General features: G+C 27.8%; 1 protein-coding gene across 11 annotated transcripts in view; it reads left to right on the plus strand.

The window, feature by feature from the left end:
* LOC117180044 overlaps window positions 1-17,111 on the plus strand; it is a 46,006-nt gene extending 28,895 nt beyond the window's left edge. For 4 of the 11 annotated variants that reach the window (XM_033372344.1, XM_033372345.1, XM_033372346.1 and 1 more), the window contains exons 16-20: window positions 1,725-1,967; window positions 4,679-5,063; window positions 8,370-8,452; window positions 10,152-10,238; window positions 14,982-17,111. In XM_033372344.1, the coding sequence (XP_033228235.1) occupies window positions 1,725-1,967; window positions 4,679-5,063; window positions 8,370-8,452; window positions 10,152-10,238; window positions 14,982-15,062 (879 nt within the window). In that variant the 3' untranslated portion in view covers window positions 15,063-17,111. Of the gene's footprint in view, window positions 1-240; window positions 1,336-1,724; window positions 1,968-2,042; window positions 2,079-4,678; window positions 5,064-8,369; window positions 8,453-9,259; window positions 9,307-10,151; window positions 10,239-14,981 lie in introns of those variants that run through there. The other 7 variants (XM_033372348.1, XM_033372349.1, XM_033372353.1 and 4 more) reach the window with 5 other exon arrangements.
* The last annotated feature ends 1,177 nt before the right edge of the window (window positions 17,112-18,288 follow it).

The raw sequence follows: 18,288 nt of genomic DNA on the forward strand, positions 1-18,288 counted from the left end.
GCAAAAAACAGGAGAACGCAAAATTCCGATTGGTAATTGAGTACTTCTCTTAGTACCTGCTTTTAAAAATATCTCTCTATTTAATTCCAAAAAGTATTTGTGATTGTCCTTTTAATTTCCTTCATCTTTGCTAGCTAAAATTAAATTTAAACGACGTTTTCCATTTAACGAATGTGGAATATTTAAGAGAGAAGAGAAGGATTAACGTTTCTCGCCTCTTTCTTTATGCTCACTGGACAGTCGGAAAAGGAAGAAAAGACAGCATCGCCGGAAGTAAGTATTCAAACACACACTACGAATAGTAACCTCGCTCCCGAGCACTTGGAGGCCTTTGCTGTAAACTCTCTACGACGTCGCCGGACAATAATTAGGTCCGACGCTTGCGACCAAATAGAAAATTCACCTTTGTACTTGGATCCCCAATCTCGTCCCGTAGATTCTTCGCACAAATTACGCAAATCGCCAAAGGCAATTAAGTACCCTAAAGTAAATGCTTCGTTCCCACGAATCGTAACGAGCAACAAGATCCACCCTGAGGAACTGCCGAAACCAAAGAAAGTAAATCCGAGTCTGTCAAAACCGCCGATGGCTCAGCCACCAGTTTTTCTTAAGTGTAAGGTTCAGAAAACATTGTCTCCGAGAGCAAGCATCGACGAAGATTTAGAAAACTTTAATAGAGTCCAGAAAACAACCGATTTAGATATTCAATTGAGGCGATTGCAGCTCCAATCTTTCTCAATGTCCAGTTCGTCTTCAGACAGCGAAAGACGTCCGAGTTTTCCCTCTGACAACTTTGGTCAATCTTTGACTGAATATTGCAATTTTGACGAGAGAAAGGTGGTGAAAGTTGCGCCACATATTCGCAGGAAAGATGTTATTTGCGACACTGTAGATGCATGGAGCCGAGAACACGAGGGTCATGTAAATGCGGAATTATCGCGATGTAAACCACTAATTTTCGGAGGAACTTTTCCTATCGATCTTCCTTTTAGGGGCAGAAATCGTGAGAATGTAATGGGAGGGAACTACACCCCGAAAACTTTTCAGATTGACGCACCCATTTGTTTCGAATCGGAAGAACTTTGAATACTAAAAAGGGCAACTTTTTGTAAATATTTAAAGGACTTTTATTTAAGGACTACTCATGACGCTAAGTAGAATAAGATTTCAATCACTGTGATCAAACTAGTTCTTCGTTTATACGAGGTTTTGCAATTTTAGTTTATTAGTCTTACAACAGAGTTACTTTTACAATTATTTTTAATTCAAATGTCGATAGTATCCTTAAGAGTGTAGTCGATAGTGTGAATCAAATAAAGTATATAATACCAGAAATTGGTTTTCAATTCTCGAAAAATCACTCAACTCTCTCTGCTTGTGCGCTACGGCGAAAGTGAATCCCAGTGTGTTGATTTCTGTATTTTTTTCTGGTTATGTATGTTTCGTTTGTAGATGAACTGTTTTACCCAAATATTTAAATCTGTCACTTGAATTTTTGAATCTGTTACTTGAACTGAAACTGTAATTTAATCGGTTAACTCTTAAGTTGAGAAAAGAGATGTAATTTAGATCGCATGCGAAGCTTGTTGTCGTTTATCTCTGTTCTCCCCGTACTCACAGAAGTAATAGAATTGAGAGTGAATGTTTTTTTTTTGTTTATTATTAAAAGGCGGGGATGATTTGAAGTGAATCTGCACTGACGGATTTTTTTGGTTTTATTGTAGCCACAGCCAACGATTTCCTTGGGCCCTTCAGCGACTAAGCAGTACGATCCTTTGGAGGAATTAGATGCCCTGGACGCACCGAAACAGACGTCCAAGCCTGGATCAGATTCCAAGAGAACTTCTGAGAAGCAAGCAGATAAGAAAAACTCGAGTGCTGGAGGTTCATGGTTTGGAGGCCTGTTCAGTAAACTTGCTCTAAAGCCGAAAAATCAAATGATTTTGCCTGATGACAGTAATCCAGCGGTAAGGGTCACTTTTTGCGATCGATTTTTGGGGGATCTAAAATTCACCTTAGGTTTTATGTTCTATGTCGCTAAGGGCTCGCGTGGATTTCTTTGGTAATCGCCTATGATCGTAAGTCAAAAACGAAAGCAGGCCAGTATATTGCAAATTTCACAGAAAGATGAATTAACTTTCGACTGAGACTGTGGTAATTTTAATTTCCATTCTATGGTGTTCATTCCAACGACAAAAAATGTTTTCTTCCTTTTGGTAAAAAAATCCTCCCATCATCATTAGGCCGTTTTAGGTACGAAACGGAATTTTTTTGGTTTTTAATTTTTTTTTTTAATACAAATTTAGGACTAAAAAATTATTTCAGCCCTAGAAAGTATTTGTTATGTATTGATAAATAAGCCCTAAATTTAATTTTTTTTTAAATGGGGATATAATTGGATTTAGTATATGAAAATTTGTAAACTTATTACAATTAATGGTTTGAAATGGCCCCTAAAAAATTAACCGGGAGATTCCCCATATTTTAGCATTCGCGAATTTTTTAAACTTTGCAATCAGAAAGTATATGATTTTCAAAGTGTTTAGAATAATTAATATTTAAGAATTCATCATATTTCTCGTAATGTTTAAAATTGTAAAATTTTGAACGGCGAAAATGACAGCGTTTTTTATTTTTCAGAAATCACGTTTTTTAGTAAAAAAAAAAGTATCCAGTCGTTTCAATGTCACTTGATACTACATGATATGATACTTATTAATATATTTATTGTCTTCAAATTTCTATCATTTTAATTTTAAATTATTGGCTTGAATGCGCAATTCTAAAGCAGTTTAATCTTTGAGATCTTGAGACTAAAGTTGTTTCGTAAATTAATTTTTAGATCAATTTTTGGAGGTTTCGAATTTTTTATTTTACAATATTGTAGTTTCAAATTCAAATAATTATTCTAAATGCCGGGACCATTCAGCTATTAAACATTCAAAAATCTCATGAATGAACAATAATTCTAAAGGAAGATTTTAAATTAAAAAATTAAAAATTGAATTTAAAATAAAAAAAGATCCAAATTAAACTATTTGAAATTGTTGAGTAAGTGAATAATTGCAGTAATTTTATATGGTTACAATTTTAAAGGTCTGAATTGACATGTTGAACGCTATATTTTTAATTTTTCCCTTTCATAGGTTTTAATTTTGCAATTGAAATTGAATTGGTGAAATTTTTGAAAGCGTAATTAGCAATTTGAAAATTATTAATTTTTAAGCATTTTAAAGGGTTTCAGCACAGAAAAGCTATAATATCACCATTTTTGTTGAATACATTTTTTTCAGTTTTAAATAAAGTTCGAATTTTTTAAAGTTTTAAAACTCCAGAGTAGAGTTTTGTTCACTTTCAATGTTTTCCATTTAAAATTCCTATTTATTTTAAAAGGTTTTTTAGAGTAAATTAAATTTATTTTGGGATTTTGGAAAAATATGTCTAATTCGCTTTAATTTCAAATAATAATTTTTTTATATAATAACCATTTTTAATTCTAGAATTTCCGTAGCTTTGACTTTCAAAAATTCAATTTAATTTTCAATATTAAATTGTCAAATCTTAATCGCTGTCAATTTAAAATTGTTTAATCTCAAAAGTTTTCAATTTTTAATTATTAAATTTTAAACGTTTTTAATTAAAATAATACAATTTAAATTCTTCTGAATTTTAAATGACCTAATTTCCAAAATTTGAATCTCAAATCACTCCATTTTTAACGTTTTGACAGTGACTTTTTAAAAATTTTAGTGTAATTTTTAGTGCTTCGACTTTGAAATTATTCGATTAAACTCCTTTTTCTAATTAAATTGTTCAAAATCTTTTAATATATTTTTCATTCAATTATTTTTTTTAAATTTCATGAAATCCTTTCAAATATTATAAAATTGGTTTCAGTCGCTTAAAATCGTTAAAATACTATAAAATCACTTAAATCTGGTAAAATTAATTGAAATCCCTTACAATATTCTCTAATTCCTTGAAATCTTTTGATATATCGTAAAATTTCATGAAATCATTTGAAATTCCATCAAATTTGTATAAAACCCATAAATCCTAAGAAATTCTTTAAAATATTGTGAAATTAGTTAAGGTATTATTAAATCTCTTAAAATATTACATTTCTTAAAATCATATTTAATTCTTTAAATAGTATGAAATTGGTTGAAATCCCTTAAAATATTTAATAATCCCTTGTAATTTGTTTGAATCCCATTAAATCCTATTAAATCCTTCAAATCTTGTGAATTTGAAGTGTTATAGAATCCCTTAAAATCGTTGAAATTTCATAAAATCCCTGTTAATCTTACATAGATTTCTTTAATTTTTGAACTTTTTGAAATCTTGAATTCTGGTGTACACTGAAAATCCAAGCGATAAACACCTCAATTTTATTATTAATATTACTACAGTCACAGCTTCAATTTCAATTAAAACGAATGAACCTTAGCCAGCAAATCTACTAACATTTTTCTAATTTATCAGCAATTCATAAATTAACCAAGATTGTCTTTACTTCTAACAAGACGAATGTTTTTCTCTTACCGAGCCCTAGAAATGACCTAGTTTCGCGATTAAAAATCTGATTTTAAATCAAATTTCAGCTGTGGAAAATATTGTCCTAATTAAAGATTAAACTCCCTTTTAATGTTTTCTTCCTTTTATTCTTGAACTCTAGATTGTTTGGGATCCAGTTGCTAAAAAATGGATGAATAAAGAGGAGGATAGCGATGTCCCTGGAGGAGCCGTGGCACCTCCTCCAAAAGCAAGTGACCTGGGATTCAAGCATTTACCCCCGGAACCAAATATTCCACCCCAGCAAATCGTACAGTCCAGCGTTCAGTCCGACGAATCAATGGCTGTGAATAGTTCAAAATTGATCGCTGGTAGCAGCAACGTCTACAAATTGCAGAAGGGTCGGGGTATGCGAGCTAATTACATAGATGTCATGAATCCAAATGGAGGAAAAAGCCTTGGAGTGCCCTCAAATTTACCAACACCAGCTGGTTCTCCAATAACACCCATGGCTGCCTCATCGCCTCAGTTGTTTATCCCAGCTCCAAGTAAGTTGAATAATAAGTACTTTTACAGGGAGGCCTTTTTGACCCCGAAAACCGGGAATTAACTAAGAATTTTGAGCAAATGGAATAGGCCGGAAATTTTGTTTGAAACCCAGGAGTGGCTTAGACTTGTTTTTACTTTTGCAATAAATATCATCTTCCTTTCCAAAAAAATATTTAAGAATTTAAAGTTTGTGTTGATTGAATATTATATTATGTATAATATTTACCTAAATCATAAATAAACAGTCAATAGTAAATATTTCGCAAAGATTTAACAAAGAATTCACACAGATTTCGGAAAGTATTCGGAAAAATTTCAAAAATGTAAATATTTCAGGTAGATTAAAACATTTGAATAATTTCCCAAAGATTTCGCTAAAATTTTGAAGGTTTTGCAAATAATTCCTATAGATTGAAAAGATTTCAACGATTTTTCAAACATATTACAAATTTCACAAATATTACCAAATATTTCGCAAAGATTTTCAAGCATTTTAGAACGACTTCACAAAGATTTCAGAAAGTATTCACAAAGAATTTCCACATATTTGAAAAATTTCACGAATATTTCACAAAGATTTCGGATAGATCTGAAAGATTACAGAAATGATTCAATTATTTCACAAACATTTCCGATAGATTTCAAAAAGTGCACAAATTTAAATAATTTCACAAATATCAAATATTTACAAAAAAAATTTAGCAAAGAGTTATAAAGATTTCATATTTTTCATGCACACAAATTCCAATGATTTCCCAGAAATTTCGCAACAATTTCGCAAAGATTTTGGATAAATTTAAAATTATTTTACAAAAATTTCAGATAGATTTCAAAGAGTGCACAAAGATTTCAATGATTATCTAAGATTCCACAAAGATATCCATAATTTCACAAATATTATCAGATGTTTCCAATTTTCTTTAATATTTCGCAAATATTTTTGATAGATTTCAAAGATTGCGCGAAGAATTCAATGATCTTCTAAAGATTTCGTAATGATTTGAAATATTTCGCAAAGTTTTCAGCTTGATTAAAAAGATTTCCAAAGGCATCACAAAGATTTCAATGACTTTCCAAAGATTTCGGATAAATAAAAAAAAAACAGATAGATTTCAAGGAGTGCAAAAAGATTTGAATGATTTTGTAAAGATTTCAAATATTTCACAAAGATTTGGAATAGATTTAAAAGATTTCGCAGACTTCAATGCTTTCTGAAAGATTTCACAAAGATTTCCCACAGATTTGAAAATTTTCGCAAAGATTTCGGATAGATTCGAAAGATTACAGAAATACTTCAATTATTTCACAAACATTTAAATAATTTCACAAATATTATCAAATATTAAAATAAAATATTTAGAAAAGAGTTATAAAGTTTTGAGAAAGATTTCAATGAATTTCCCAAGGTTTCACAAAGTCTTCAAATATTTCGCAAATATTTCACATATTTCCAAGATCTCACAAAAATTGCAATGATTTTCCAGAAATTTCACAACAATTTCGCAAAGATTTTGAATAGATTTAAATTATTTCACAAAAATTTCAGATAGATTTCAAACAGTGCCCAAAGATTTCAATGGTTTGCTAAAGATTTCACAAAGATGCTCATAATTTCACAATATTATCAGATATTTCAAATTTGTTTTAATATTTCGCAAAGATTTACAAAGATTTAACAAAGATTTTTGATAGATTTCAAAGATTGCATGAAGATTTCAATGATGTTTGAAATATTTCGCAAAGATTTCAAAAAAATTAAAAAGATTTCACAAAGACTTTAATTATTTCAATAATTACCAAATATTATCAAATATTTAGCAAATATTTTCAAAGATATCACAAAGATTTCAATGACTTTCCAAAGATTTCACAGATGTCACGAAGATTTCGGAAAGATAAAGAATATTTCATAAAAATTTCAGATAGATTTCAAGGAGTGCATAAAGATTCCAATGATTTCCTAAATATATTACGAAGATTTCAGTAATATTTCAAATATTATCATACATTTCAAAACTATTAAAAATATTTCGCCAATATTTCCAAAGTTTTGACAAAGATTTCAATAATTTCTCAAATATTATTTAATATTTCGAATATTTCGAAAATATTTCCAATGATTACACCAAGATTTCAATGTTTTCCCAAAGATTTCAAATATCTTTAAAAGATTTGGATAAATTAAAAATATTTAATAAAAATTTCAGATAAATTTCAAAAGGTGCGCAAAGATTTTAATGATTTCCTTAAGATTTCAAAGATTTTACAATATTTCGCAAAAATTTTTGATGGATTTAAAAGATTTCACAAAGACTTCCAAAGATCTAAATTTATATAATTATTTACTAATAATTGGAATAATAATGTTTTAATTTAGGGATACTCTAAATGTTTCACAAATAAATTGAAAACCCGCTTTTCGATAAAGTCTGATTTGAAGACAGAGAGCGTCATAAAGTCATGTGTTATATATTTTGTCTTCAAATACAAAATTGACCAAATTTCGGTTATTTTCGGGACATAAAAGTATAATATTTTTGCGAAAAGTCACAATTTAAATTCCTATTTATTCCTTCTTGCATTCAAAATTCTTGTTTTTTTTTGCTGTAGAAAAATCATATTTTTTGTTTGAAAATTTTTCTTTTTGTTTGAAAACTTAATCGTATTTTAAAAAGTTCATCTTTTTAGCTTGAACAATAAACTATTAGGTTGAAAATTCAACTTTTTTTTCTTGAAGTTTAAGTTTTTTCACTTCGTCTTCATTGGTTCGAAAATTAAATTTTGCCGTTGAAAAATCATCTTTTTTTGTTATAAAATTCGATTGTTTTGTTGGATATTTAGCTATTTGGTTGAAAGTTCTATATGGTTTGAAAATTAACTTTTTGTTCAAAATGCATCTGTTTAAGTTTGAAGGTCAATTTTTGTGTAAAATAATCGACATTTTAGCTAGAAAACTCAACTCTGGTGAAGATTCATTATTTTTTTTTTGGTTGAAAATTCCAGTATTTTAAAAAAAATACAATATGTATATTTCGACTTGAAATCTAAGGAATATGGTACCTACATTCATTTTATATAAAAGAATGTATTCTTTCTATTTCCCTTGTTTTTAGAGCTGTTCACTAATTTACTGTTGCTAATATTGCTTCTTTTTCTTTGTCGATTTTTTATGAAATTAAAAAGGTATAATTTATAAATAAATATCAATTGTTTATGAACTCTAGTAACTAAACTGTTTAGGTATAAAGTTATAAACTTAGAGAAAGTGTTCTTACTTATTTTAAACAATAATTTTTCTTTTCTAGTTAACGATCCTAACGCCCCTGTTGATTTCTTAACCCCAACGCCAAATCCGATGCAGCAAACTGCCGAAAACCCTCCACAAGAGGTAAGTTTAGCACATAAAATTCAATAATCAGTATTCATGACAACTCAATTATCATAATCCATATGACAATGACATAACAGTTTCATATAGTCGTTCAGTTCATACAACACTACATATCCTACAAAAAACACGATTTGTTAAATGCTGTCATATGAATCGCGACTGTAGCATTTATTTTCGCTATATGAAGCTTCATTCTCTTTATTTTGAACGTTTTTTTGGAACTGTAATGTTTAAATATACTTTTTTTTCTTCTCTGTGTTTCGAGTTTTGTCATGACTTTCCCTTAGTTTTGTCGACTGGAATCAAAATCACTGTGCAAGTGCCATTTTTTTCGATTCTCGTTCAACTCGAGGTGCTTTAAATGGGGAATGTACATATTTTATTCTGTATGACTTTTTCAAGGATTTCGATCTCATACAAGTCTCTTGCATTTATGTATGCATTGCAATGGATTTCTTTAAGGAAATTCTGCTCAGAGAAGTTTTATTTAAGGAGACATTACACAATATAACATTAAAGAAGAACTCTTTTTTTTTAAGTGAAAAATTCATTAACCTTCTTTTAGAAAATAATTTTATTTAAAAAGAGTGAGTTTTAATTTACGTAATTCAATATTGCCTGCCTTAACAATAATTAACTTTTAAAAAGCTCTTAATTTTCGTTTCTTCTTTGATTTTCGTTTAGGAATAAATTTTCCTTTTTTTTCAATAAAGAATTAAATTGATTTAAAAACTAATTATAATCCGATAAGTGATTAATATGGGTATGATATAATTTCCTTTTATGTTTTCTTCTTGCAAGCAGTCGGGGAAGCAGAATGATGTAGCCAAATAACAAATATGTTTCCAATTGTAAGGAGATTTCTATTAATTTCACATATAAAGCTTTATTTTTCGCTTTGAACGCACTTTAAATTTTATGTTTAGTGAAAGCCGGAGTCAGTTGCACAATTTTTTTAGTTACTTCTTGGTTTTCGTGATTATGTTATTAATATAATAAAATGTGATATAAAATATAAAATAGTGAGAAGTTAATTCAGAGCTAAGATTGTAAATGGAAAAGAAGTTGCAACTAGCTTTGTCCTACACATTGTAAATGATTGATTTATTTTCATTTCTGAGAAGTATTTCCCCTCAACTGCCATGGTATTTGTCCAGTCAAACACTTCAGCTATTCTCAATTAATATTTCACTTTTCTGTAAAAATGTGGTTTGTGTTTTTATAAGTGTTGCGCTCGTCTCCTCTTCTTTCCCCCTTTGCTTAGAATTTCCAGGTTTTATGTAATTAAACACACAAATGGTGACTGAAATTTTTTGCATAGAAATTAAGTTTTATCCTGCATCTGCATGAACTTTATGTAAGCACAATTTATTATTATATTATTTTAAACAGAAACATTTTAGTTCTGGAACACTGTCAACACGCTAGGAGATCTAGCAATATCAAACTTGACAACGAAATTTAATTAATTTTTTGCGTTGAAATTTGATTCTTTAATTCCAACTTTTAACTTAAAATTCATTTATATTTCTGAGGTCTCGTTTTATTGAAATGTATATTTTTGAGTAAAGTTCTATTAGAAATATCGAAAAAATGGCGAGGTTGATGTTGCGAGCTCCCCAAGCATTAAATTTATTCATAGCTTTGGGTGAAATTTTGGTTGTGAGAAAATTGTTGTGTTGTATATGGAATATAGCTCTCTCGCTGGAGCTCAACCAGCTCATTATCACGAGAAGTGCAGAGCTACACAATGAGAGATCCGCGCCTCCTGCAACGGGACAAGGTAAACTATTTTATTTCAGAGTCCTAACTATGCAACATTTGTACTCTTATAAATAATGCAAGTTTGCTGCAGAAAAAAAAATTAGATGTGAATGTAGTCATTTAGAAAGTCACACATTACAAGTCTTTTCAAACGGAAATATAGTAATAAATATAAGAAATATTGATCAAATTATTATCTGCAATGTTATGTGGGATTTAATGATGCTAATTTTCATATTGAGATTTGCAATTATTGTAAGTTTCCAGTGTGTCTACCCTAACTGGAAAAACCTGGAACTGTCAGGGATCTTTTTTTTGCCAGCACATTCTTTCGAGCGCGTGCTTAATTTTGTTCTTCAAATTGCAATATAAAATTAAATGACAATGATTCTTCATTTGTAAAAGTAGCTTTATATTACTGTATTTAAGTATTTCCTCGAAACTTAATTTATCTTCGGTTTGAAATTAATTTTTTATACTAAAAATTTAAATATTCTATTTTTGGTTGAAAACTGATAGTTTTTAGTCTAAAATGCAAGTATCTGGTTGAAAATTCTTGTGTTTTGTTAAAAAGTTCAACAGTTTGTATGCAATTTTTTCTCTCTCTTGACTGAACAAAATCTTTCTTAGTTAAAAATTCAATTTCTGTTCAAAAGTTATCTTTTTGTTTGAATTTAACTATTTATTATTTTTAAATCCTTTTTGGTTAAAACATTAGTTTTTTCTTTGGCTGAATTTTTTTACTAAAAATTTAACTATTTCAGTTGAAACTTAAATTATTTTGTTAGAAAAGAATGTTTTGGTTGAATATTAATTTTCTTTAACTGAAATTTTAACTATCCTATTTAAATATTTCATTATTTTAGTTCAAAATTTATCTCTTTGGTTGAATATTTATTTTTTAACTAAAAATTTAACTATTCAATTTTTGGTTGAAGAATTATCTTTCTCAGTTAAAAAGTTGTATTTTTTTGGTACAAATTCATCTCGTTGGCTGAAAATTTAATTATACAAGTTAAAGTTTCATACTTTTAGTTTAAAAATTCAGATGACGATTTATCCTTTTTTTTAATTAGTCACTTTGTTTGAAAATTTAACTATTTAAATAAAATTTGTTTGGTTGAAAATTATTATTTGTATTTTTTAAACTGCAAACGTAATTATTTCAATTGAATACTCTATCGTTTTAGTTGAGATTTCATCTTTTTGACCTAAAAAATTTATGTATTTTGTTGAAAAATCGTCTTTTTGATAGAAAATAATCTTCTAGGTTCAAAACTCAACTATTCCAGATTCGCAATTTTAGTTAAAAAATCATATTTTTGTTTGGAAAATAATTTTTTAAATTAAAAATTTAACTGTTTGCTTTAAAATCCATATATTTTGTTGAAAAATTGTATTTTTTTTGTTCAAATTAATTGTCTTGCTAGAAAATTCATCTTTTTGTTTTAATATAAAACTGCTCGGTTGAAAGTTAAACTCTCTTTTTAAATCTCCATCTTTTTGGTTTAAAATTAATATATTATAGTTGTTTCTTTTTTATGAAAACTTAATTTTTTACTGATAATTTAACTATTCCATTTTTAGTTGAAACTGATTTATTTTAGTTAAAAATTCAATTTTTTCGTTCAAAATTGATACTTTTGAATTGAAAATTCAACTATTAGACTGAGAATTCATGTATTTTTGAGAAAAATGGTATTTTTTAAATAGAAAATTATTTTTTTTTTTGAAAATTCAACTATGTTTTAAAGTTTGACAATATCGTTGATAATGCAATATTTTTACTTGAAAAGTTAGGAGTTTGAAGAGGTTTAAATTTAATTTAATATAGTACTCACATTAATTTTACCTAAATTTAGATTTGCTTATAAAGATAAAAATTCAAATTTGTTTGGATTATTATATAAAATCATGGGCTTTAGAGACAAATTTAATAAATGATTAATTATGTTTTTAGCATTATTTAATTTTCTAATTAATCGCTGTTGCTAATATATTTAAGAATATCTTTTAATTTAATTTTTCAATGCTTTCCAAAGTAAATGTGTTCTTTGAATCCCTTGAAATTAGAAAAAAACCTTTATAATAAACTCACGAAACCGTATACATAATTCTAGTCGATTGTTTAAAAAAATGTTTAATATTTGATATACTATGAAAAATTTTGCCTGGAAAAAACTTGGAATTGTCCGGGATTTTTTTTTTTCCTCCAGGATTTGAGTAGACAGCCTGGCTTCAAATTTTCTGTAAATACATTGAGTTTTTGTATTGCTTTTGTAACATAATTTTCATTATTTTAAATGTCTATAATATGCATACTGAAATATATCAAATACATTATTTCAAATGCTTTTAATACATTTTAAATACTATATTTTTCATTTTCTTCATTTATTTACGCACTGTCTAACAGCTTTGGTTCAATCAAAAGGGGATTGCTTCGCTATTTGAAATATATTAAAACAAATGAACGCTTTTATGAAATAATCCTCTTTTTATGTATTCCAGGATTATGAACCCTGAATTGAGATTTAAAAATGTTAACATCTCCATCCAGTGTTTTGAATTCTTTACTAAAATATATGCTAATTAAGGGAAAGATCATTGAATACCAATCTAAGTAGGTACATAATCTGATTTTTCTACGTTTCTTTCCTTTTCCTCATCTGCTTCTTTTTCTTATTACGGTCATAAGTTCATTATTTTCTACTTATCCTGGCCGCTGACACACTTCATTTACTATTTGACATTGACGAAAAAAATCCGAAATACCGTAATAAATCCTTTCATTTCACAAAAATTCTTTCTTTAATTTTATTTTTAGATAGTATTTCAATTATAATAGTGAGGAATAGTATACTAAAGTCTACCATCGAGTCACTTTTTCCACTTTCTTAAAAAAAAGTTTTTTTTTTGTTTTTCTGGTAACTTTGCCCCCCCCCCCTTTCCTTAAAAAAATATTTTTTTATGTTTGAAAGTTCAAATATTTTCGCATTCTTGAATTTAAAACATTTTAAATTTAACTCTTATATACAAGAATTAAAAATGAAGCCTTAAACAATATTTAATTTAATTGACGTTAAATAATATTTGAATTAAAATTATACAATTTCAAATGAAAGAGATAATTAGGAATAATTTCTGATTGAATAATTTCAAATTACAATTTAAGTTTTAAGCGTTAAAAACTGTATATATGTAAATTTTAATCTTTCAAAACTGTTCAATTTGAACTTGTTCTCGTTTATAAATAAGGTTTTAAATTGAAAATGTATACAATTAATTAATTTCAGAATAAAATGTTATAAGCTATACAATATTCAATTAACAGATTTTGAAATATAAATATTTAAGATTTTATCGTTTTCAGAAATGGAAAGGCCGAATTGTTGAAGAGTTTCAAATGAAAGACGTTTAAAATTGGGAAATTTTGCAATAATACTTCAATAGGGTAGTTGCAGGCCAGGAAAAACCTGGAAATCAGAGACCTGTATACCTGTTTCTGAATTTTCTTGCATTCAAACAAAAATGGTGGGCGTTTCAAAATATTTCAAGAAATTTCATGCCATTTCACGCGATTTTAAAATATTTTAATGAATTTCAAAGAATTTATTTGGAAGAATTGAGGGATTTCGTTGAATTTCAAATATTTTAGTTGTTATAAAAGATTTTAAAGAATTTAAAAAACTTGAGAATATTTTAAAAGATTTTAAAAGAAGTTTAAAAAGATTTAAATAATTTGAAGATATTCCAAGGTACGTTAAAGATTCAAGAGAATTTTTCAAACTTCCGGAGAAGTTTGAAGTGCTTTAAAACGCTTTCAAAGATCTTAAAAGATTTCAAAAGAATTTAAGTATTTTGGGGCATTTAAAATATTTTAAGGGTGATTAAAAATTTTTTGCATTTCATTTGAAGAATTTTATAAAATTTAACGAGATATGGAACGATTTTAAAGGTCCTAAAGGTTTGAGGATATTTTTAAAGATTCCAATATATTTCATCAGATTTCCGAATATTTCAATGATTTTATAGGATTTTAAACCTCACAAGGCATTTTAGTAAATTTTTCACGTTTTCATGTAATTTTCTGTAATTTCACGGGATTTCATAGAATTTATTCGCAAGAATTAAGGGATTTTGTAGGTGTTAATTAAAAAAAATTTTTTTTAGTGTATTGCCAAAGATTTTAAAGAATTACACTTTTCTTTGGTATTTTAAATGATCAGAACGAAATTTAAAAAGATTTAAATAATTTTAAGTGATTTCTAAGATTTTAAAATATTTTTTGGTATTTTTAAAAATACCAAGAAATTTTTAAAAGCTTTAAAAAAATTTAAGGGAATTCAAAAGATTATAAAGGAATTGAAATATTTTAGTGTATTTTAAAAGATCTTAAGGAATTTTCAACTGACTTCAGTAATGAAGTTTTTCGGCCCCCTGTTTAATGAAAACTGTCTCAGATCAAGCCATTTTAAATTAATTCATTAAAAATTGGACAATTTCTACTTATAATCGCTGAAAATTGATCATTTTTTAAGTGCGAACATTCGAAATCAAATAATTTGGAATTAAAATTTCAACAATTTGATATTTAAATTGTCCATTAAATGATTGTACAATATAAATTGACCTTTCTATAATATGCCACAATTGTAAGTATTTTTTCAATTTAACGATATTTAAATATTGGTCTCTCTGATTAAATTTTTTAATTTATTACATTAGTCACTTATTTTAAATTAATCTTGAAAATCCCCAGGGACCAATGATGTTTAATCCTATGGATTTGAAGGATCGTTCTCAGAAGAATACAACTCGGAGCCGATATCCTCCTCGGTAAATTAAGTATCCGTGAGAATCGTTTAATTGTTGGGAAAGTTTTTAAGCTAACATCAGGAGCACCATTGTGCAAGAGGAGTGAACATTTTCTGAGCAGATTTATTTCTACTAACATTAAAAGGCTCATTGTAAAAAGTTATATTATCCTCTGAGTCTATTGTGCGAATATGCGAGTTATAGGGAGTTCATTATTAGAAAAAAACTCAATTACAACAAAGACTTTCGTATCACAATGTAGTGGTTGTAAAATATTTGGAAATTGTAAACATGAATATGGTTGAAGAGTATACTTTTGAAAAATGATACTTCTTCAAGAAGATCTTTTTCTCTGCAATAATTCTGAAGTCGCACTTTATATACAGTTTTGTTATAGGATTGTTGATAACATGCATACATATTTATAATAAATTCGAATTGCATTTGCATTGCGTCTGAAAGCAAGACCATAAAAGGAACAATACGATTCGGATTGAATATTTCCCTTCATTTAGACTTAGATCGATACGCAAATGTGAATATTTCGTATTAAACAATCAATTGTTAATCTGACTGATTCAGCTGCTGGCCAATTTACCAGTCGGGTATACGAAATCCTAGATTAGGTGACTATATTTGAAAAGAAATGATATTGAATTTGATACTTCTGTTATCGTCCTTAGCTCATTCTGGAAACCGGCGTTGCTTTTACGAAGATTCGAATGAGTAGGTAGAATATTTGCAATTATATTATATAATAATAGGTATATTATATAATGTAGTTAGGGTTTGTACCTTTTATGTTGACACAATATTTTCGTCGAGTGGGCTTGAATTGGCGCTTTCACGATTCGAAATTCATCGAATTATGGCATTCTTTGCAGAACTGCATTCCAGTAATCTTAAAATGATACGATACTGATGATTCTGTGGCTTAGACTATTATGAGAATAAAACAGCCTCGGTGAATGCTAAACTCAAAGTCTGATTTTATATGCTGACAGAAAAAAAATGACAAAGGTATAAGGACGATTCAAGTTTTGTTTGTCCTTTCAGAAAATGTTGGTAGAAAATGTGATGTTTAACCGATTGATCAGTGGTGGAGAAGGAACATTTAAGTATCTTACATTTAGTTCAGTATCCAAATGATTTTCGTCAGAAAATTCTGCATTGTGTATTGCCTGCTTTGAAATATTTTTTATACATGATTGCCTCGCTACTCGATGATCTGTCGTGTTAGGAAAGTTGATTGTATATTAGAATCTTGTTTGCATTATTTCGGAAAATTCGTTCGTATTTTTCCGCTTGATTTTTGTCAATTTGTTATAAGTATACACTTGTTTTGTATAAGAATTGTAATTATATCTTCAATGTTGACGTGCTGAATAATAGATGGAGCTTACTTGTTTTTTTAGATTGATATAACTATAGAAAAAGCTAGAGAAATTTTTCATAGGTGTAATTTATTTTATTAAATTTTTATTAGTATTTTTATCTGGAAATGTCAGTTGTGAAATTTGTGGTATATTGTCCTATTTAATTTTTTATCATTCAAATGAGAAAATGGAAAATTATGGAATCCATATATTATTCAGCAAGTATCAAAAGTCTTGTACGTACATTCTCGATTTGTTGTGTTATAAAGGTATGTTGTATATAATTAGCAGTCAGAAGCGCGCAGGTTTGATATGAGAAAATGCTTCAAAAGACAAGTGGCTAGATATAAATTTGTAGAGTATGCCTAATGGGAAAAAATTCAAGAGTGATATAAAAGATAAGATTGGCAATCAGGGGTACGATCTAAGATGTTAATGTTGATGCGAGGCGGAAGTATTAAGTGAGCTCTATAATCTAGATGTTATGTATGCGGAGAAAATAGTTTATGTAAATGATGTGAATCGGCTTGAGATGTAACATATTTCTAATATTTGATCTATTTAAAGCATAAAGTTGATGTATGTCTAAGGGTACCTGTAAGGGATAATAATAACAATCTGTATTGTATATTATTAATCTTGCAATTATTGTCATTTCTGATATACATATATAATAATAAAATATATTGAGAATCAAATTATCGACAAGACTTATTTTATTGATATATTCGCGGGAGCATGCATTTACAGGGCTGCCACTTTTTTCACTTTAAAGCATTTACTTTTACATTTTATCTAAAAAAGCAAAACAATTTAGTTAATGTATGTACGTATTTAACCTACAGTAATCTGTGAAATGGAAATGCTAATTAATCTCAGACTTGCCACTCGTTTGTCCATTCCCCTCATTTTCCCTTTTTAAATAATTTGTCTTTTTTTTCCTATTTTCAAGAAACTTCCCCTTTTTCATGATTTTTTTTTCTTGAATGGAAACTGAATTAATACGATTATAATTTTGATTCAGAATGCATCTTTTAGGTGAAAGCTTATTATTTGGTTGGAAATTGAATTATTTTATGGAAAAGTCATATTTTTCATCTAAAATTCAATTATTTTGTGAAAAATTCGTCTTTTTGGATAGAATATTCATCTTTTTGGTTCAAAAATCATCTTTATTGGTTGATAATTAAATTTTTTGTGGAAAATTTATCCTTTTGGGATTAAAAGTTCATTTTTCTCTCAAATATTTGACTTGTTTGCTTGAAAATTACAGTTTTTGTGACGAATTCGTCTCTTTTGTTTGAAAATGCAAGTATTTGGTGAAAAATTCAGTTTTTTAGTTTGAAAAATCATCTTTTCAGGCTTAACAGGTTTTCGAACGCGTCCATCTTTCAACTTAAAAACTTACAAATTTTTATGAAAATGTATCTCTTGATGGGAAATTAATCTTTTTGTTTGAAAATTAAACCCTTTAGTTAAAAATTAAGTTTTTTGTTAAAAGATCTTTTCTTTTCTGCTGAAAATTGTAGATCTTTTTTAACTGAGGATTTAACTATTTTCATAAAAATTAATTTTTTTGGTTAAAGATTCATCATTTTATATGAAAAGTCATTTTTATGCTTGAAAATTGAGCTATATTTTTGAAAAATCGTTTTTTGTTAGTGGAAATTTTTTTTTTCAATTGAAAATTTAACTTTTATTTTTGATTGAAAATTGAACTTTTATTAGTAGAAACTGCAAATATTTGGTTAAAAATTCATGTATTAGGTTGAGGATTTGTCTTTTCGATAGAATATTCACCTTTTGGTACAACTATTTTCTAAAAAATTGCCTTTTTTGCTTGAAAATTCAACAATTTAGTTAATAATTCAAATT

The sequence above is a fragment of the Belonocnema kinseyi genome, chromosome 9 (assembly GCF_010883055.1).
Source record: "Belonocnema kinseyi isolate 2016_QV_RU_SX_M_011 chromosome 9, B_treatae_v1, whole genome shotgun sequence".
Taxonomy (NCBI): domain Eukaryota; kingdom Metazoa; phylum Arthropoda; class Insecta; order Hymenoptera; family Cynipidae; genus Belonocnema; species Belonocnema kinseyi.